This window comes from Lissotriton vulgaris, chromosome 7 (assembly GCF_964263255.1).
Source record: "Lissotriton vulgaris chromosome 7, aLisVul1.2, whole genome shotgun sequence".
Classification (NCBI taxonomy): domain Eukaryota; kingdom Metazoa; phylum Chordata; class Amphibia; order Caudata; family Salamandridae; genus Lissotriton; species Lissotriton vulgaris.
In genome coordinates, this window is record NC_141695.1 from 948,806,822 (window position 1) to 948,830,059 (window position 23,238).

Consider the following 23,238-nt stretch of genomic DNA (forward strand, 5'->3'; position numbering starts at 1 on the left):
TCAACATTTGCAGCGACATGTTGTATAGATTCTTTGATAGACCATTTCCCGTGCACAGCGATATTTGAGGCAAATCATCATAAATCCTTCTACCTTGAACACCTAGATGATGCAAAAGAATAGCTTATTTGCTTATAGAGCCATATCTGCCCCCCTCCCCCCATATTGCTAACAAATAAGTGAAAAACATATTTTTCCTTTGCTTCTACGGAATAGAAGGTTTACCAGGAACTGGCCAGGAACTCAGAGGTGCTGTCATACATACTCTGTTCGGACATACCTGCAAAAAATGTCAAATTAACAAGCCAAAACAATAATCAACACAACAATCTAACATAACCAGTTGAAACAACAAGATAAAATAATTAACTAAAATAATTACTTAAAATAATTAACATAATTATTTAAAATAATTAACCAAACCAACAAAACAGCTCCAGAAGTTTCAACTCTTGCATGTAGGTTTTCAGCTTGTCTTTTCTTTACTTTATATTCCACTGGGGAAAAAAGTCTGTCTACTATTTCTATGCACATACTACGAGTCCTTGTTCAGTTTCCCACAACAATACGACTCTCAGGAACAGTAGGACATGGTGGCGGACTACGAAAGCAAAGTTTGAATGCTCTGATAAACTTGGCACAGGCTTTTCCTTCAATATCTTCGTTTCAGCACTTGTCTCTTTAAATACGCATTTTGTTTTAGATATACATGGGCGTAACACAGGCTTGTGCACATATCAAGCAGATAATTGCCAGTTGCACATGAAACAGGGTGCAAAGTACTGCGCATGCTGGACTTGTGCCTAAATGACTCGGCTTTAGTTGAACGTATGTGGAGCACAGTCAGAACTGAGTAACAAGCTGATGCTCGACAATACAGAACAGTCACAAGCACAACTGCGGTAGATAGTGTGGTAGGCTGTGCGCGCACTCTGCAACAATAATGGCTGCACAAGTTGCTAGGAGACAAATATTATGTTAATTAAAATTAAGGAAAATGACAAAAGCTCATGTCTTATAGACCTAAGGACATATAAACTCACAGTTTGACGGATTCCACAGGGTGACAAGGTATCTTAATAGCGCTATTTCAGCATATAGCTGCTTTCCAGAGGTGAAGGCTGTATATTCTTCCTCCCCTCTGCGCAGGACTAACTTGTCGCAAACTTTGTAGTAAATTGATGCAAATCCAGTTTAATTTGCTTGAAGTTTATTGGAAAATTCAGTTCAACAACAGCAGCCTCCAGCAGATAAATAATTACGACACATTCCTAGAACACTCCCACAGATGCCATTCTACAGCATCATAGCCTACATCAGATGTGTTCTACATTCCATTCAATGGCTGTTTGGATGATGGTGCTAAGGGGTCCTTTAGGGCGGCACTATACATGGTGCAGCCCTTAGGAACCCTCTTTGGCTTCCTTGCCCTAGGTACCAGGGGTACTATTTACTAGAGACTTACAGGGGTTGCTAAAGGTATTGCCATTTGGGAGAACAATTGTACAGTTTTTGGGAAAATGACCCGGCAATCGGGACCTGGATAGCAGGAACCCAGTGCACTTCTGTCAAAATTGCATCAGCTACCAGGCAAGAAGTGGGAGGTGACCATGTCAACAAGCAATGGCAATGCAGTAGGTTTCACATTATGAAAGTTTGAGCTATTGGTATTGTAAATGACAATTTTTTCATTTATGTGTTTGTTTTGAAAATAGCGAAATTAATAGCTTTGTCATTTACAATGCCAATAGTTATAACTTTCGCAAATGTGACACCTATAGCATTTGTAATGCAATATGTGTTGTATTTACGTGACTTAGATGTATTTATATTACAAATAACAATGGCTTTTAATTATTTTTTTATAATTAATACATAAATAAGTTATTGTAATTTATAATGGCAATAGCTTAAACTTTTGTAAATAACTTTTGTGAAGATTATGTTCAGTGAATTTTATTGTGACAAAAATCCAAGAACAGAAGTGAAATATTAACATCTTTTTGTGACATTTGTAATGAAGCTTGAAACATTGATAGAACATATTTGAACCAGTTGTTGTTGAATGGTTGCACAGATTGATGCTGTGGTGGCGCTGAGTGATGTTGTGGTGGCGACGAGTGATGCTGTGGCGTTCAGTGATGCTGTGGTAGCGCATAGTGATCTTGTGGTGCCCCTGAGTGATGCTGTGGGGCCCCTGAGTGATGCTGTGGCATTCAGTGATGCTGTGGTAGCGCATAGTGATGTTGTGGTGCCCCTGAGTGATGCTGTGGTGGTGCCGAGTGATTCTGTGGAGATAGAGTGAGGCCGAGAGATAGAGTGAGGGCAAGAGATAGAGTGGGGGTGATAGATAGAGTGGGGAAGATAGATAGATTGATAGCGTGAGGGCAATAGATAGAGTGAGGGCGAGAGATAGATTGATAGAGTGAGGGGCGATAGATAGATTGATAGAGTGAGGGGCGATAGAGTGAGGGCGATAGAGTGGGGGCGATAGATAGATTGTGTGAGGGCGATAGAGTGAGGGCGATAGAGTGAGGGCGATAGATAGAGTGAGGGCGAGAGATAGAGTGAGGGCGAGAGATAGAGTGAGGGCGAGAGATAGAGTGAGGGCGAGAGATAGAGTGAGGGCGAGAGATAGAGTGAGGGCGAGAGTTAGAGTGAGGGCGAGAGTTAGAGTGAGGGCGAGAGATAGAGTGAGGGCGAGAGATAGAGTGAGGGCGAGAGATAGAGTGAGGGCGAGAGATAGATAGAGTGAGGGCAGATAGAGTAAGGGCGGGAGATAGAGTGAGGGCGGGAGATAGAGTGAGGGCGAGAGATAGAGTGAGGGCGAGAGATAGAGTGAGGGCGAGAGATAGAGTGAGGGCGAGAGATAGAGTGAGGGCGAGAGATAGAGTGAGGGCGAGAGATAGAGTGAGGGCGAGAGATAGAGTGAGGGCGAGAGATAGAGTGAGGGCGAGAGATAGAGTGAGGGCGAGAGATAGAGTGAGGGCGAGAGATAGAGTGAGGGCGAGAGATAGATAGATAGAGTGAGGGCGAGAGATAGATAGATAGAGTGAGGGCGAGAGATAGATAGATAGTGTGAGGGCGAGAGATAGATAGATAGTGTGAGGGCGAGAGATAGATAGATAGTGTGAGGGCGAGAGATAGATAGATAGTGTGAGGGCGAGAGATAGATAGATAGTGTGAGATAGATAGATAGTGTGAGGGCGAGAGATAGATAGTGTGAGGGCGATGGATAGATAGTGTGAGGGCGATGGATAGATAGTGTGAGGGCGATGGATGGATAGTGTGAGGGCGATGTGTGAGGGCGATGGATGGATAGTGTGAGGGCGATGGATGGATAGTGTGAGGGCGATGGATGGATAGTGTGAGGGCGATGGATGGATAGTGTGAGGGCGATGGATGGATAGTGTGAGGGCGATAGATAGATAGATAGCTGGTGTGAGGGCGATAGATAGATAGATAGTGTGAGGGCGATAGATAGATAGATAGTGTGAGGGCGATAGATAGATAGATAGTGTGAGGGCGATAGAGTGTGGGCAATAGATAGAGTAATTATGTGGTGTGTAACTATGTGGCACAGAATGGTATTTGGAGTGTATGTTGCATTGAGTGCAGTGTAATTATGTAGCATATACTTATGTGGCAATGAGTGGTATTGTGTGGAGTGTGTGTTGCATTCAGTAGAGTGTAATTATGTGGCATGTAATTATGTGGCACTGAGTGGTATTTGGAGTGTGTGTTGCATTCAGTAGAGTGCAATTATGTGGCATGTAATTATGTGGCACTGAGTGGTATTTGGAGTGTATGTTGCATTGAGTGCAGTGTAGTTATGAGGTGTGTAATTATGTGGCACTGGGTGGTATTTGGAGTGTATGTTGCATTGAGTTCAGTGTAATTATGTGGCACTGAGTGGTATTTGGAGTGTATTTTGCATTGAGTGCAGTTTAATTATGTGGTGTGTAAATATGTGGCACTGAGTAGTATTTGGAGTGTATGTTGCATTGAGTAGAGTGTAATTATGTTGTGTGTAATTATGTGGCACTGAGTGGTATTATGAGGAGTGTATGTTGTATTCAGTAGAGTGCAATTGTGTGGCGTGTAATTATGTGCCACTGAGTGGTATTGTTTGGAGTGTATGTTGCATTGAGTGCAGGGTAATTATGTAGCATATAATTATGTGGCACTGAGTGGTATTGTGTGGAGTGTGTGTGGCATTCAGTAGAGTGTGATTATGTGGCACTGAGTGGTATTTGGAGTGTATGTTGCATTGATTGCAGTGTAATTATGTTGCATATAACTATGTGGCACTGAGTGGTATTTGTAGTGTATGTTGCATTGAGTGCAATGTAATTATGTGGTGTGTAATTATGTAGCACGGAGTGGTATTTGTAGTGTATGTTGCATTTAGTGCAGTGTAATTATGTGAAGTGTAATTATGTGACACTGAGAGATATTAGGAGTGTATGTTGCATTGAGTGCAGTGTAATTATGTGGCACTGAGTGGTATTTGGAGCGTATGTTACCTTGAGTGCAGTGTAATTATGTGGCGTGTAATCTGGCAGTGAGTGGTATTTGGAGTGGATGTTGCATTGAGTGCAATTATGTGACGTGTATTTGTGTGGCACTGAGTGGTATTTGGAGTGTATGTTGCGTTGAGCGCAGTGTAAATATGTAGCATATAATTATGTGGCACTGAGTGGTATTGTGTGGAGTGTACGTTGTATTCAGTAGAGTGTAATTGTGTGGCGTGTAATTATGTGGCGCTGAGTGGTATTGTTTGGAGTGGTTGTTTGGAGTGTATGTAGCATTGAGTGCAGTGTAATCGAATAGCAGATTTCACGTTGTGGCATACTTCCCAAAACAAAGCCATAGCTGACCTTCAATGAGAAAGACACAGGAAGGGAAGCTGTAACCTCCTCCTAACAGGAGACTGCTTTGGCAATCAGAATAAAACAAACTTAAGAGCACCTAATGCATGCGGTTTAGAGACTAAACACTTTCAGTGAACACATAGGTACAGCGGATTTGCGCTCAAACAGCAAAAGGCGAATCTTTAATGTGGAAAAAGGGAACTCCATTTTTCAAAATGTAAGGTTGATTTCAGGGATGAGGAGGACAACCTTTCAGAGGGGCCCCAGTCTTCGGGGGGTGATGAGCTATACAGCCCATGAATATATGCAAGTCGGGCGGGTGGTGGTGGGGGGGGGGAAGGGGGGGTTGTCAGTTTGCCTTACACCACTGACTGTTTCAATGTAGGATATCTCAACTCATCCCTAGCAAGGTGCTGACAGTTGAGAATTGGTTTTAGGCTTGTTTTATAACAACACGTGCTGCTCTGACATTTATCGTTTCAGCCAGAAAAACTGTTCCACTGCAAGTTTGCGTTCGCGCAAGGATTGCTATTTAAATCTATATTTAGAAATGGGAATCCGTTTGAGCCATTTGTCAATTATCGCCGCTGACATCTGCTGCGATCTTTGGATCAAGAGTTTAAATCCAAGCTAGGCCAATCCTGATTTGCATTGTTACGACATCGGTGTATTTAGTTGCGATGTCTGTAATTTGAGTTGCTTTTAACAAGGTCACAATAATAGTTGCTATTTACAGCACTTAGAGCTGCATTGGTTTGAAAAAGAGTGCAACATTTTAAAAAAACGTACTATGAGTACAGGAGTTTGGGTAGCAGAAACTGAATCTAAACACAAAACAAACAGTAAACACCATGGCACAAACCAGGAAGCCCAAAATTATCCTAAACAAACTAGCGGCATTGCTGTGGCGGGGGCTGGGGAAGTGCATTCCTTTGAAGTCTGATGCGGGGGCGGGGGAGCGGATTCCTTTGAAGTCTGATGCCAAGGCGCACAGGCTCCCAAATGGTTTGCGATGTGCATGCGCCCGGCTCACATGCACTGTAGGCAATCCGCCTTTGGGTGCATTTGTCAGAGCCCTTACTTTAATCTCGCCATGCAACCCTAACAGGATGGCTAGGCGAGACCTAAAAAGGGGCACTTTCCTATAGTGTATATGTGTACAAGGGAGATGGCCTGATCACAAGTACTCCTATGGGGTGCTTGAAAATGATAAAAAACGAAATTGTTCCGCATACCAGGAACTTGTTCTATGCTCTATGAGAGGGCAAAACACAAGAAGATGGCATTACACCAACATGCCATGATGAATGGCATCAAAGAAAATGAGAGCAAAACGGAAGTATACCAATGGAAGGAGATAGGCCGCCTGTAGGCCACGGATAGAACACAACATGTCTGTTCGAGACTATCGAGCCGAGATCTAAAAATGACGACTAACAGAAAATGTGAATTCAATTGCCTTCGCAGCTGTTAAAGGATTAGACAGCTAGGCAAATTAAGAAGGAAGCAGTTCCATAATCAGGTGTTAAGCCCATGTCTACCAAAGAAGCAGAGAGACACATTTGAGTGGTATATATGGAGAGGGAATTAAGGAACAAGCTTATCCAGCCCACTCAATCAAAAAACAGATAATTTATTTTTACTATGATCAGCTGCAATTTATCACATGCCTATGAAGGTTCTCCCTCCTGCCACTATTACCTCCAGAAAGGTCCCTGCTTAGCGATCAGTTTTTACTATTGCTAGGATCAAACATGTTTTTAAAGGAACTATACCTAAGAAAACCAAGACCCGTTTCTCTGGGAGTAAAATACAGTCATTTTCAAATGAATGCTATATATTTGAACCTGTTTGCAATCCTAAACATTAGCATATATCATGGTAGATGGTTTTCATATCCATGTAAAATCAGCTAGCCCAAATAACTGGTGAAATCTATGAAGAAATTAGGAATTACTTTGACAATCGGACCTGAAATTACTGATCCCCAGTAAATTCTCATTTCTTAAGGTATAACCTGAAATCCACATTGCTTTCTCAAACCTGGAGTCAACGGAACTCACGGCATTGTGCAGTGTCTGTGTGGTGCCCCTATTTTACACTTTATAAATGTTACCCATAGGAGTTCTTCAATATTTTGATTCCTATTTGCCTTTCATCAATTCTTCCTCCTCCAAACCTAATCTGCAGCGAGTTCCTTTGCATGGAACAGCTGAACTGCCTCATGAGGAATTCTGCATGGATCGGCATGTAGCAAAATGAAGCATACTTTCCCCATATTGCTCATGGGTGGTTTTATTATTTGTTTTGTTTGTGCAAATGTACACGGTATTGCAAGAATCCTCAGATACACTCATTTCTCAAGAAAATATCCTACTCTCTAAAGCAAACTTAGTATAAATGTTCAAAGGTTGTGTTTGCCTCTGGTTTAATTAATTCCAGTGTTGCATTTTATATAAATAAAGAGCTTTGAAACTCCAAAACTTTCACCTTTTTTCTTTTCAGTATTTGCCTGGGAAGCCTATGAGAAAGGATCAGAAGTTCACTTACAGGCTGATCCCACCAAACTGGAGGTATTATATAAATCCTTCAAAGTGAAAAAGGAGGACTTCAAGGAGCAGCAGAAGGAGACCATCCTAGATAAGGTAAGATACCAGCATACCTGTCCTCAGCCCATTGTGAAAAGCCTATTTGGGCTTTCTGAACCAGGTTGAGTAAAGGGGCAACTGAGATATCAGAACACAGTCTTTTAGAATGGCTATTTTGATTCCCATCCTTTATCATGCTTACAGGGATGAGGATTAGAATTGAGGGGTTGGTGCCCTTTATGTGTTGGTATGCCCGTGTGCCCTCCGCTCTCCTCTGAGCCATTGCTAAATTTGCAACCAAAATGGGACATCCCCGTATATCATTGTGCTTCTTATTATCGTGTACATCTCAGTCACTTTCACAAGCAATACACCCAGCTTTTGACTTCTCGTATTCTTACCAGTGCTCTCTTAAGAGGTTATCCTCTACCCTTGGCTATAATCACTCTGATCTTCCACAGCAATATAGAACAAGGTCATTGGTTTATTGAGGGTTACAGTACTCCACATAACTTTTGCCCACCCTCAACTCCCATATTAATATTTTATGTAATTATACCTGGCATTGACGATATATTTTAATTCAGCATTTATGTAGAGAGAATGGTATGAGGGAATTAAGGACAATATTTGGTCACAAGCATATGTTGTAAAGCGTTTACTTAGAGTGGTCTGTTTGTGCTTATAAAGCATCACATATCCACCCCTGTACAAAGGCACATCCAGAGTGGTTGGACAGTTGAACATTATACATAAAACTGATAAAAATAAAAACACTTTTCAGCATCTGTCCATTGTACATTCACATGATGTGCATACTTCTGACATATTGTGTTCCATTTGGAAACTACATGTTTTCCCCCAAATTTTCTATTTGGTGTCAAACATGACTAGAATAATGCAACCCTACCTCCTATTGGAGGCCACAATACAATAACGTAGCTTCTTTTACATTTTTAACATACTGTGGCTAGAAGCAAAATCAAGCTCCTCTGTGGAGAGCAGCAGAGACTTTGAGGGATAAATTAGGCTTTGGTGCAGATTTCTGCAGAGAGAGTGGTAAAAACTTTGGGCCTGGTTTTGACTTTGGCCGACCGGTTAATTCGTCACAAACGTGTCTTATAAACCGTCTGTCTTATTACAAGTTCATTATTTACTAAGGTATTTGTTAAAAGGCAGACCGGATATCCGTTATATTAGTGTAACCTATCTGCCAAACTCTAATTAAAGCGCTTTGTTTCTGTTATACGTATCCTCACATGTAAAGCACCACATGGGTACTGCTTGCCACTTCATGCACAGCCGGTAAACGTGCAATAAACACATGCTGCAAATTGGAAATGTTACTTACATGTAATAGTCTGTGCGCAGCCCTTTCATTTGTAAATGAATATCCCTCCTGTAGGAAACAGGGGTTTTGTTGCAGTAGTCGCCAACCACTTTTTAGCTGGTATTTTATACAGCTTTCACTGAATTGCACTGGTTTCCTGCCAACCAGGCAACTGCTGCCTCTGATATGAGACCCCAGGCTTCCCCAGAGAGGGGAAATGCCACCCTCTGCCCTGGTCCCATCTGGCAGCAGGACAGGTGGGAAAGTTAGGCTATGATAGAGGCGTGTTACAATGCCAGGCTGGACACACCTCTAGGGTGACCAGTTTTAAGTGAAAACGAAATTAGGAATTCCACCATCTTGTCTGTGGTGGAATTAGGAATTCTGGGACTGGGAGTTGCCCACTCCCCAAATGAACTGACTCGTCCTGCCACTCTGCAGACTCCAAGAAACCCGGAGGGCTGCCAGTGTTTTGCCAATCGCCAAAGAAACTCCCTTGGAATAGAGGACCTACTCCCCTGTAGCCACAGCCACCAAAGAAGCAGCGCCCAGTACACCGACCCGTGAACTACGGGGACTACGAACACAGCAGCCACTAAGGAAGAGGTTGCAGTGCTCATACATGTCAAATCTGTTCTCCATCCAAGTATGAGGACGCCAGGTCCGACCTTTGCCGCATAGTATCAATACCTGAGGTACTGGAACCCTTGCAGCAACTAAGGCTTGTTGTGTCCAGTCGGGACACCAACACCAAGGAAGACCCAGTAACACATTGAGGGACTTCAGGGACAGCGAGACCCACATCAAGAGTGGCCCAACTGTCCTGTTTGCCCCTCTGCAGCAGAGACAAAGAGTGAGTCTGTGAACACTGTCACCTGATGACACAAAGTACCTATGCATCCACGCCCAAGGGCACTTGTGCAAGGGAGGTGATGGTGCCAACGGGGTCCCTAGATCCAAAAGAGCGGAGCCCATCCTTGGGTCTGGCCAGATTCGACTTCCAGTTGCTGCATGCAACGTCTTTCTGCAGGCCCCCTCCAACCAAGAAAGACTACAGCACCAAACCAGGCGCCAAAGGACACCACTGCACCCAAGCCCCACAGCCCAAGGAGAAGTGGATCAAAGGTGTCCCCACATGCCCAAGCATCTCAAGGGTCTAGCCCCCCTGAGGGTTCCCCCTGACTGGTCCCCCAGTTCCAGCTTGCAGCCTCATCCCAACCGGACCATTCCCCATTGAAGTGAATGGGACACCCGCCACCGTGACACACCTCTGCACCCGGATGCCCCGGAGCCTCACGAGGTGACCTGTTGGTGTAGCCTTGGACCTTGCCCCATACTCGCCTTATGTCTTGGAGAACAGTCCAGTAAGTCGCTGTTAAGTGCCTGAATGCAGCACATGTGTCCCCCCCGTCCCCCCAAATTATTTACTCAAAAAGTACGTACCTGATTTTGATGATCTTGGTATCTAAATTCATATAACAGTATGTGTTATTTTTATAAATTGGTGTTGGAATTCTTTGAATTTCTTATTTACTGCCTTGGTGTGTGCAATAAATGTTTAGCACTACCCTCTAATATGCCTAACTTGCTTGCCCACTCTACCACAAGAGAGCATCTGGGGTGTCATACGTGCCTCTGTAATTCTTTTGGGGTTTGCCTGGACTGTTTATACGGTGTATCTCTTTTTGGTCCACTACATAAAGAGCCAGCTTCCTACATTAGTGATAAAGTGGTGAGATATAAGACTTACTGTACCACTCAGCCAGTATTGTGATTCCACTAAAGAATCCACAATTGACAAAAATATTTCTAAAATAGATTGATTTTATTCCAGATTTGTAACCTGATCTGTTACGGTCTTAGTTAAGTCCCCCAGTCATCGGTTTTTAGAAATGTAAAAAAGTATCTTGGATAGCTAGGCCCTTTGAGAAATATAGTCCGGTAGATTTTTTCTAATTTACTAAAAAGGTTCCAACTGTTCTAAAACATCATGTCTGAGGCAGACAGTAGTACCCAGTCGCTCAACCTGGCTCCCTACGAGAGACTTAAGTTGGTGCAACTTAAGAAACTCTGTCAAGCATTGGGGCCTAAACCTACAAAGGCTCAACCTGCATGCTAAGTATTATAGGGCCATGGCTGAGGGTGGAAATACAAATGACCCAGAGGATGCAGAGATCAGTGATGATGAGTCTGTAGATCCACCCACTGACAGCAACTCTCCTGGAAGTACTGCTAGTAGTATCCCAAATGAAGCTCTGAATCAGCATCCTGAAATTCAGAAACTAAACAGGAGACTGGCCTTAGAAGCCAAACTCTTAGCAATAGAAAAAGAAAGAATTGAGATGGACAAAGGAACCATCTGTGGTGGCAGCAACAACTTAAGTAGGGAGAAAGAAGTTGCTTTCGACTATAAAATCAGGAATTTCCCTAAATAAACAGAAGGCGATGATATCACCAAATGGTTTACAGCCTTTGAGAGGGCCTGTAGGATGAGGAAACTCAACCAGAAGTATTGGGGCTCTCTACTCTGGGAGCTGTTTCCTGGAAAGTGTAGGGATAGACTCCTGACACTTGATGAGACCGATGAGTTCTGTGAGCTCATGAAGGGAACCCTGATTTAGGGCTTTGGACTCACCACTGAGGAATATAGAATTAAGTTCAAGGAGACTCAGAAACTCTTGAGTTACTCCTGGGGAGATTTTGTAGACTTTTCAGTGAAAGCACTAGGTGGTTGGTTGAAGAGAAGTCAGGTGCACGATTTTGATGGGCTTTATAATTTGCTTATGAAGGGACATCTTTTAAGTAATTGTACTTCTAAAAAGTTGCATCAATAACTGGTGAACCTGGGTTTAGTCTCCCACCCAGGAATTGGGAAAGAAGGTTGACCTTTGGGTAAAGACTAGACTGTCCAAGAAGAGTCATGGCGGGGGTGACCAATAGAAAGGGGCTGTGAAGCCCCCACAAGAGAAAAAGGTGGACCATTCTAAAGATAAACATAAGGAGTCGTCTGTAGGCCCCCAAAAACCTGACCATGCGGGTGGGCCCCAAGACACCTTACAAAAGTGGGTAGCATGGTAAGGCCTGGAATCCCTTATAAGTCTTGGTGCTTTGACTGCAAGCAGACAGGGCACTGAACCAAGGACCCTCCTGCCCTAAAAACAACCCCCCATGGGTTGTTAGTGTAGTCTTTGAGGATGATTCCTCAGACGAGGAAGATTTTGTAGCTTTGAACTGGAAAGTGGGACCAAAATGTGAGTTGAAGATTCCAGAGGGAAGCAGACACTTCCACCACCCACTGGTGAATAGAATCCCAGCCACTGCACTGAGAGGTACCAGTGACAGTCACACTATTGTGCATGACAGGTTGGTACTCTCAAACCAGTGTATCCTAGGTGAAACCAGAGGAGTAAGGGCTATTTCAGGTGAGGTAACTGTTAGGCCTGTGTCTTTAGTACCATTATAAATAGCTGGGTTCTTTAGTTAAAGAATGGTGGTAGTAAGTATAGACCTCCCCCTCTATTGTCTCATTGGAAATAACCTCCTAGAGAATAGCCTGTGCCCAAAAGAAGTGTTTGTGCCACTCTAAGGGATTTGATCACTATATGTCATAGTTGTTGTTGTTGTTGATAAGATTTGTGAATTTTGTTTATATTTTTTAAATATGTACAATTGATTTGTGATATTTTCGGTTGTTATGTGTATTGTCAGTAGGACATCACTAAAATGGATTCTCTGTTGAGTTGATTACATGTCCTTCTTTTTATAAAAATGTTGAATAATTAAAAACTAATTAGCCAAAATCAAAGGCTAGGATAAACGTATTGATCTGCGTTTATTTCTGTTTAAAATAATTCTTCAAACTAAGTGGTTGTGAAGGTACATTCTTTTTCTCTAGCAATAATCGGCCCTACCTTCCTTCCCCAATTTTGCTGGGCCAATCCCCTTCTTTGAACAACTCTAAGGGACCCAGCACCAAACTCACACTGACTGCTACTGAAGGCTGTGTGACAAGGTGCTCCAAAAAGTGAAAATACGACTTGGCACTCACTTGTGTGCCATGTCCTCTTACACTGCATGCAATGTTTATAATTCACCCATACAGCAGTCCATGGGCGTTCTGGTGCAGAGGTGTGTCATGGCGTCGGTTGCCCGTTCACTTCAATGAGGAGAGGTCCGTTTGGAAAGCGGCTGCAAGCTGGGACTGGGGGCCAGTCTGGGGAGCCCACAGGGGTTCCCCTATGTGGCATGTGTGGAACCTTTTGTCCACTTCTCCTCGGAATGTGGGGCTCAGGTATAGTGATGTCTTTTGGCATGTGGTTCGGTGCCGGAGTCTCTCGCGGTTGAAGCAGGCCTGCAGAAAGAGACTGCAGGTGGCGACTGGAAGTCCAGTCTGCCCAAACCCAAGGATTGGCTCATCTGTTGTGGGTTTGAGAACCCCTTTGGCACCGTCACCTCCCTTGGACTCAGACACAGGCATCTGGTGGCAGTGGTCGTAGACTCACTCTTTGTCTTTGTTTCTGCTGCAGAGGGGCAAACAGGACAAATTGGCCACTCTCAATGTGGGTCTCGCTGTCCCTAAAGTCCCTAAATGTGCAGGTCGGTCTTCTTTGTCTTGGTGTCTCTACTGGACACAACAAGCCTTGGTTGCTGGAAGGGGGTCCAGTACCCCAGGTATTGGTACAGTGCAGCTCCGGACGGTCCTGGCATCCTCACACTTGGAGGGAGGATAGAGCTAACCTGTAGGAGCACTGCTATCCCTTCCTGGGTGGCTGCTGCGTCAGAAGCCCCTGTTGGAGACATGTTGATGTACCAGGCGTTGCTTCTTTAGGGCCCACAGGTGCAGGGGAGTAGCTTCTCAACTCCAAGGGAGTTTCTTTGAAAATTAGCAAAGCACTGGCAGCACTCCAGGTTTCTTAGATTCTGAACAGCGGCAGGGCAAGTCAGATGCTCCACGAGGGTCTGTGCAATAGGCAGGCTGGCAGGGTTGACGCCAAGTCAGTCAGGCTCCTCGGTTCTCAGGTCAGCAGTCTTCTTCTTTGCCCACTTCTTCTTTTTGTCCGTCTAAATCTGAGGTCTTGGTATCAGGGCCCCAAAATACAAAATTTAGGGGCGTTAAGAGGAATGAGGGGTAGTACACAATGGGCTACTTACCCGTGGGGTCACTACACGCCCTAGATGACCAGTTCCTCTGGGGAAAAGGCATCACCCTGTCCCAGAATTCCTAATTTCACCACAGACAAGATGGTGGAGTTCCTAATTTCGTGTTCACTTCAAACTGGTTACCCTAGAGGTGTGTCCAGCCTGGAAGTGTAACACGCCTCTTGCATAGCTAACTTTCCCGCCTGTCCTGCTGCCAGATGGGACCAGGGCAGAGGGTGGCATTTCCCCTGTCTGGGGAAGCCTGGGGTCTCATATCAAAGGCGACAGAGGCCTTTGAAGCCTCCTGCCTTAACATACTGATTTACCAGCCTTCCTCGAGGAGGAGGTGTTAACACCTCTGTCCAGAACATGTATTGTTCCTAACCTCCTGAGAGGTAGACTCTCATCCCTAGGAGTCAGGAACTTGTTTGTGTTGGCAGGCTGGACAAGGCCCGTCAACCAGAACACTTTGGGTTGGTATCTTTCAGGGGGTACCTTTAAGGTACCCTCTAGGTGCATGTATTAATAAATCCAACAATGGAACCAGTGTAGGTTTATTAATACGAGGTGTTTGATACCAAACACCATAGGTTTCAGTGAAGCCATAATGTGGCTGGGAAACTTGTTTTGACCAATGTGTACCTTAAAATGGCTTCCTTGTTTACTTGTACTGTCAGTAATTGAACTGGCCAGCACTGGGGCATATCTGCTCATGCAGATATGTCATCACATGCAATAAAGTGCACTCTGCCGTAGGGCTGTAAGGCTTGCTGTAGGGGTGACTTAAAAATATTACATGCAGTGTTAGGTGACATGGGTGCCATGTCATCGTTTCACTTTTTGGAGCACCTTGCCACACAGCCTGCAGTGGCAGGCTACACAAGTTTGGTGCTGAGTCCCTTAGAGTTGCACAATATATGCTGCGACTCTTAGGGACCCTCTTTAGTACCTATGCCCTAGAGTTACCACTTACTATGGACTTATAGAGGTGCTAAAGGTCTGGTCACTGGGAATCAAGTGACCAGTTTTCTTGTTTTGAGGAAAGAACACTGGCACTGGGGACCTGGTTAGCAGGAATCCAGTGCACTCCAGTCAAAGTTACATCAAATACCAGGCTAAAAACGGGGGGGCTACTGCAACTAAAACCCAGCTTCCTACACCTCCTTACTCCCACTTGTTTGGATGATGATGACAGCAGCTGTGCAGATCACCACTCAGCCTACACCCTCTGCTGAGCCCTCTGCACCAAGTGAAATCTTTCTTGTCTCGTAACTACTTCCGGAACACATCCAATCTTTTGATTTGACCCACATAATAGGTCTCTCAGGCTATACCATGGCCTCACTGAATTCAAGTGTTCTTTATACTGGTGCAGACTGATCTGTCTGATTATGACCCAAAAGAAATCCCATCACGTTACTCATGCTACAAGATGAGAGCGCGAACTAAAACATCTAATCTTTTGATTTGACCCACATAATGGGTCTCTCGGGCTCTACCATGGCCCCACTGAATTCAAGTGTTCTTTATACTGGTGCAGACTGATCTGTCTGAATATGACCCAAAAGAAATCCCATCACGTTATTCATGCTACAAGATAATGAGAGAGTGAAGGAAAAATACATCACTGTACATTTGGAAAGGTATATTCTGTTAGTGTTTGTTAGACATACATATTTATGTGGGGAAATGGCATAAGAAATTACTAAGATTGCAAAATAAATTCTCACTTTTGTTTTTATAAACCAGGTTTGTACTTAACACTTAAATGAAACCAGGGGAAAGAACAAGAGTCCATTTTAATGTCAGAAATACACCAGAATCCCAATGGGTTTGCACTCTGATATTGTGTGATAGATACGTTGTTCAGTAAGCCTTTTGTTGTTCCTTTTATAGTATGGTGGAGAAGAACATTTGGATGCTCCTCCAGCTGAGCTGTTATTGGCTCAGACAGAAGACTATGTTGAGTATTCGAGACATGGAACAGTCATTAAGGGACAAGAAAAGGCCATTGCTCGTTCTAAATATGAGGAAGATGTTCTCATCAACAACCACACAGTAAGTAACAATGTATACCTTAGTGTATCAGTAAGTGACCATAAGTTACCACAAACATAAGATCCACGTACAACTACCTTATCAGAGGACTACTTAAAGAGTTGACTCTTCCCTACATAACCACCATACTCAAACATAAATATACAGCAGATCCATCTGTATGTAAGCAGTTCTTTGGATTAGATATGTGTACCTAGATATGTGTGTTCCTTTGTATAAATGTGTATAATAGTCTTCTTTATAAATATATAGATTTTCATTAGCTCTGCTTAACAAATGTGCATATTACTTATGGTTATTTTTTTCTATGTTTAACATGTATATAGGTCACTGCATAAAAATATATTTTTATTATAACTATTCATCTACATTTGCTTCACTATTGGGGAATATATATATATATATATATATATATATATATATATATATATATATATATATATATAAAGTCCAAAACAAGTTGCTCACGCAATTGAAGACGCCGCACCCAACATCCGTTTAAACATTTATTTCCAGCTGGCAGCAGCAACACTTGAAACAGGATTCACTGTGACAATGTTTGCCATATCGCCTTACGTGTTTCTGGGATGAGTTTCCCCTTGATCACAGGCTAGACACGCGGGGGCTGGAACTTCGGCACAATAACTTGCAGGTGATTCAAAGTTTTTAAAGACCGCCTGCCTGGGCGTGTCAACGCTAGGTATTGTAGATGTTGTAGTTCGGTATTAGTCCATAGTGGATGTCTTGTTCCTCTCCCTCCGAAAATACTGATACCATAGGGCCACTGATTTCACCCGGGCAAGTGTGCTGCTTGTCTCGCGCCTCACAGGAAGGTATGTTGCTCCTCATGTGTGTCGGGGGATCTCCAGACACACAGACCTGCTCTGCGAGCGGTGGGGTGTCTTCGTGGCAGAGCAGGCCCCAGTACATTCCAAAACAAGTTGCTCATGCAATTCAAGACGCTGCACCCAACATCCGTTTAAACCTTTATTTCCAGCTGGCAGCAGCAACACTTGAAACAGGATTCACTGTGACAATGTTTGCCATATCGCCTTACGTGTTTCTGGGATGAGTTTCCCCTTGATCACAGGCTAGGCATGCGGGGGCTGGAACTTCGGCACAATAACTTGCAGTATAGATATATATATATATATATATATATATATTACTCCAAAGTGATCCTTCAACGCCAGAGAGCGCTCGACAGCGTGTGCACTACCCAAGAGCTGGATCCAAGCCCCGAATTTAATTTTGAACAAAGGGGGGCGGCACAACTGGATACTTAAGTTCAGATTTTATTCACACCATATATATATATATTCACAGAAAAAACCATAGGTTATAGACCATATATAGTTAGGAATTTGCATTTACAAAACCTTGAAAATTCACTGAAAAAACCATAGGTTATAGACCATATATAGTTAGGGATTAGCATTTAAAAAACCTTATTTTATTTGCACAAAACCATTGAAATTCCATATATAGTTAGTTGCACTAACTATATATCGCGGACCCGCAATCCAATGCTAATGATGTCACATATTACATCATTCATGACATGGTCAGTGACATCACTGATGACATCACTGATGACATCTCAAATGACATCACTGATGACATCACTGATGACAACACCCAGTGACTGTATGTTTCTGTAAAGTTAAAATATGTCTTACATATTGAAGAATGAGTGGATGTATAAGTGTCTGGATGAAGGATTTAGTAGGTGCATGACTGACTGTATGAGAGAATGATTAAATGTGTCTCACTGAGTGCATGGGTTAGTGATTAAAGTGTCTTAATTTGGCAATCATTATTTATGTTCTTCTGTAAACTGCTGCATGTTTAAATCAGTAGCTATATCAGTAACTATATGGGTTATTGAATGGTTGCCCAAGTATTTGTATGGGAGACTGAGTATGTGTGTGGGTGGCTGGGAGGTGTATAACTCTGTGCATAGATGTGTGAGCAGTTGATTCCCTAGGTGTATGGGTTCAAAAGTGCATGTAGAAACAGCTGTATGGACAGTTGACTGTGTGCATGAGTATATTGGTGAGTGAATGGATATCTCAGTTCTACATGTCAAAGTAAGTACATATGTAAAACACACTCCATGTGAGAGTTGACATATATAAATAACTGAACATAAGAGCCAGTGAATGTGAGAGTGGCTGTATGAATCAATGTGAACTTGTATCAAGGATTGTATAAGAGAGTAAATATGTGTTAGTATATGTTTGAATAAGTAAGGTGTGTATAACTGTATAGTTGAGGAAATGGAGGTGTGATTGATTCTTTGCATGACTGACTAGGTGTGTGAGTAACTCCATGGATGTGTGACAGTCTGTGAGTGCCTGTTTACACTGAGTGTATCTAAGGTTATATTAGAGTCTGAAGATGTATTATCACATAAATGATATCATCAGTGATGTAATCAGTAATGTCAAATGAGATGTCAGTGATGTCATCAGTGATGTCATTTGAGATGTCATCAGTGATGTCATCAGTGATGTCATTTGAGATGTCATCAGTGATGTCATCAGTGATGTCACTGACCATGTCATGAATGATGTAATATGTGACATCATTAGCATTGGATTGCGGGTCCGCGATATATAGTTAGTGCAACTAACTATATATGGAATTTCAATGGTTTTGTGCAAATAAAATAAGGTTTTTTAAATGCTAATCCCTAACTATATATGGTCTATAACCTATGGTTTTTTCAGTGAATTTTCAAGGTTTTGTAAATGCAAATTCCTAACTATATATGGTCTATAACCTATGGTTTTTTCTGTGAATTTCATAGGTTTTTTAAAAGCTAATATCTATAGCTGTAAAATATATTCTTTATTAAGTGACGTATCACGTAGCCCGTGAGACGCCTCATGATGCATCGCATAACCGTGACATATCGTCTCTGCAGCGCAAACCAAACCCAAAACGTAAGCGCGCCAGAACACGCTTAAAGATATATATATATTTTTTTAACCTTAATTAGACAAAATCCACACGTGCACATATCACAAACGTTCAAAAAACACAATATGTCGGACTCCCGTTACGCTGCCGGTTAGCTGCCCGGTTAACGTACCAGGAAGCACCTTTACTGCGAAAAATCGCATTTTTTTTTTTCACCCCCCCAGGGAACTTTAATAGCCCCCTCATCAATCCTAGGGGTTCAGGAGGGGTCTGCCTTACCCCTTTCATTCATTTACACCTTTTTTTTTTCCACCTCTTGTCTCTCGATCCCACAGAGAGACAAGATGGCGGCCGCTTTAGACTGTTTACAATGATAACAGCCAATCAGCTTCTCCTCAGACTCCCGTTACACTGCCGGTTAGCTTCCCGGTTAGCTGCCCGGTTAGCTGCCCGGTTCGCGTACCAAGACGCGTCTCTACGGCGAAAAAATCGGATTTTTTTTTTTTTTTTTTTTGGCCCCGCGTGGCTTTATAATATCCCCCTCATCAATCCTAGGGGGTCAGAAGGGGTCTACCTTGCCCTCTTTCCTTCATTTCCCCCTTTGTTTTGGCCTCCTCTTGTCTCTCGATCCTACCGAGAGACAAGATGGCGGCCGCTCCGGACTGTTTACAATGTTGACAGCCAATCAGCTCCTCCTCAGACTCCCGTTACGCTGCCGGTTAGCTTCCCGGTTAGCTGCCCGGTTAGCTGCCCGGTTCGCGTACCAAGACGCGTCTCTACGGCGAAAAAATCGAATTTTTTTTTTTTTTTTTTGGGCCCGGGGTGGCTCTATAATATCCCCCTCATCAATCCTAGGGGGTCAGAAGGGGTCTACCTTGCCCTCTTTCCTTCATTTCCCCCTTTGTTTTGGCCTCCTCTTGTCTCTCGATCCTACCGAGAGACAAGATGGCGGCCGCTCCGGACTGTTTACAATGTTGACAGCCAATCAGGTCCTCCTCCGACTCCCGTTACGCTGCCGGTTAGCTTCCCGGTTAGCTGCCCGGTTCGCGTACCAAGACGCGTCTCTACGGCGAAAAAATCGGATTTTTTTTTTTTTTTTTTTGGGCCCGGCGTGGCTCTATAATATCCCCCTCATCAATCCTAGGGGGTCAGAAGGGGTCTACCTTGTCCCCTTTCCTTCATTTCCCCCTTTGTTTTGGCCTCCTCTTGTCTCTCGATCCTACCGAGAGACAAGATGGCGGCCGCTCCGGACTGTTTAGAATGTTGACAGACACCGGAGAGCCAATCAGCTTCGCTTTGCAAAGTTCCGATACGCGAAAAGTTCGCGAACCGGAGCGCTGCCCGGAGCGCTGTTACAGATATATATCTTGATTTAAACGTTAATTTCTCAAAATTCACTGAAGCACATATATTGAGACCTAGCAAAGGCACATCGGGCTAACAGTCCCTACAATTTTGCCAAGTTTCGTGGAAATCCATTCAGCCGTTCGGGCTAAAAGTGAGGCCAACCGCCCTATGGAAATTAACATGGGAAAAACGTGTTTTGGGACCCCCCTTTTTTCTCGGCCCCCCCTTGACGAACCCCCCCCAAATTTCCAGGAGCTGCTCAGAAACAAAATGTGCCATTTTCCTGAAAATTTCAGCCAATTCCGTCCACAAACGCCAAAGTTATTAGGCATAGAATTTTCAAAAGTTCCATAGAGAAAAAATCCTAACTATATATACCTACTGGCTATCGCCAGTAGGTAATATATATATATATATATATATATATATATATATATATATATATATATATATATATATATATATATATATATATATATATATATATATATATATATATATTGTGCCGATGTATATATATATATATCCATATCCTTAAGTATACATACACCCCTTCCATGCACTTATGTATCTTTATATGTATTACTTTATTCCTAATTCAGTGCACTACCATGTCTCTACTCCATACCTCTCTCAATATTTCCTCTACCTCCACTTTCTGACTACTGTTATCCCCAAAATAACCATTTCTAGACTCTTCCCACCTCCACTCCTCCCTTGCATCATCTCAAACCTCTTTTACTATTCAGATCTCCCAAAAAAGCTTTTCTAAACTCTTCCCTATGACTCTCCCCCTGCTCATCCTAGACCTGCTCTTGCTGCTATGATCTACAAATAAACACTTTCTAAACTCTTCCCTCTTCTATCCCTCCACTATTCTTTTCAATCCAACTAACAGACTCGCGTGTCCACCGCTCAAATTAATTTCATATTTCCCTATACTGTTTCACCACTATTGCTGTTTGGGTTGTGGAGTTGCGTGCTACTCCTCAAAGGTATTTGATGCCTCATCAGGGGTACCAAGCGCTATATAAATGAAACCCCTCCCTCTTCTATCCCTCCACTATCCTTTTCAACCCAAATAACACTCACATATCCACAGCTCAAATTAATTTCATATTTCCTTATACTATTTCACCACTAATCCTTTCTGGGTTACGAAGTAGCGTGCTACTCGTCAAAAAGCGATTTGACTCCTCATCAGTGGTAGTAAGCACTATATAAATTCAATTACAATTTGTGGTCTGTTTTTCTAATGTAGGTTCCCCAAAATAGTTAGTTATGTGTATTTTCTGTTGAAAAATATTTGTATTTGACAAATCACTCAGAGCTTTGAAAGGTTGGTGGGTCCTGTCTGGTGATCAGTACTTCATGACTTTTAATCTTGAGGAGCTTATTACAGTATTGAAATGTGAGCATTGCATTGCTGATGGTACTAATGACATGCATGTTTGAGTTGCTCTCTCTCTCTCTTTTGGAATTGTGTTTACTATACTTGAATACATTTGAAGCACCAGCCTTCTAACACATCTGTTTAAAGAGATTGTTTAAATAGTTTTCATGATATGATAGATAAATATTAGTTTAGCATTTCGTCATCCCTAGGACATGGCAGACGTTTTTTGGGATGTGTTGTGATGGTCAGCCAGAGCAACAGTCTGGTTCATTTTGTGGCTCTGCCTTGTACACATGGTAACTTTTTCAAGAGGCACCGCTATGCAGCAAGATGCTGATCGTTATATCTAGCTGTAAGATTGTTACATCAGTACCATACAAAGCCAAAGCAAGCATTGGTAAAGTGAATATGTCTCGCCTTGTAGAACTTTTTTCGCTGTGCGTATGCTTCTTGCCGCTGCTGTGTGTTATTAGCGAAAAAAGGTGCCATGACATTGCTGCTGGTCGCATCATTTTGTAGGCACGCACATGTGTTATGATGTATGCACGCACATGCGTGATGCCTACAGAATGATGTTGGCACTATGCTCTTTTTTTTGTGTCTATTTTTATGGACGGAACTAAAATGGCAGACACGACTAAAAAAAAAAAACTTTTAAAAATGAAAAAGAAATTTTAAGTGCACAAAAATACCTTTCTTGAGGCTAAGAGCCTGGCATCAAATGGCTGCTGCCATGTCCTCCAAAAAATGCAAATTAAAAAAACTAAATGTAAACGCTTGCAAAGCGCGGTCTGTAAAGGAGAAGCAGGCAGGAGGAAGCGTCAGGGGTTGGGGTATAAAATAAAAGATAGATTGGGGAAGTTGGGGATAGCAGCACATAAGGGAAAGAGCAACATGGAGTTGGTTTACAGACGAAGAAGCACACAAGAGGACAGCACTCACGGACCATGGGGGTTGGTATTTGGTAGATGACCATAATGACTCCACCTCCTAAGTCGTACATTTTTTCCACAGCAATGTGTAAGAGGCAGTTTTTTATCATCGACAAAGAAATCTGTCCATCTGCTGATCACCTGGGCTAAGCTGCATCATAATCAGAACGTTTGCCATTTTAGTTGCTTTGTTATGCGAGGGGTAAGTGATAAACCAATTCTGTCAAGCCAGCAAATTCATAGAGCAGCTAAAAGCAGAACTGTTCCAGGGATCAGCTATAAGAGTCAAAGAAAGAACCATGGCATCATGCAGTAAACTAAAGGGAAACTATGATCAAGACCCTTTCGGACTAAAATAATGTCTTCATCACTCTTTCACTTTGGTACATCAGTTTATTTCATTGTATGAAGTAACATTTATTATCCAGTATTGGGGTATCTTTCATAGATTCACATGCCTGAATCATTCCAGTCGTCGAGGCGGGAGTCCCACAGTAAAAATGTATACAATCGCAGTGCCTAAAAACTTTCTAGTAGTAGGCTGGAAAGCCTGAAGGCCTAGCTAGGCCCAAAACTTAGCAGCCTATCTACCTCATTATGTAAAAAGACCTGAAATAGTAGCCTCAGCCAATCAGCTGTCCTCACCCTC

General features: G+C 42.9%; 1 protein-coding gene across 2 annotated transcripts in view; it reads left to right on the forward strand.

The window, feature by feature from the left end:
* The window catches only part of SLU7 (spliceosome associated SLU7), a 313,168-nt gene that overhangs the window by 173,085 nt on the left and 116,845 nt on the right, over positions 1-23,238 (forward strand). For both annotated transcript variants that reach the window (XM_086931394.1, XM_086931393.1), the window contains exons 11-12: positions 7,380-7,519; positions 15,828-15,989. In XM_086931394.1, coding sequence (XP_086787520.1) covers positions 7,380-7,519; positions 15,828-15,989 — 302 coding nt within the window. The remainder of the gene's footprint in view (positions 1-7,379; positions 7,520-15,827; positions 15,990-23,238) is intronic.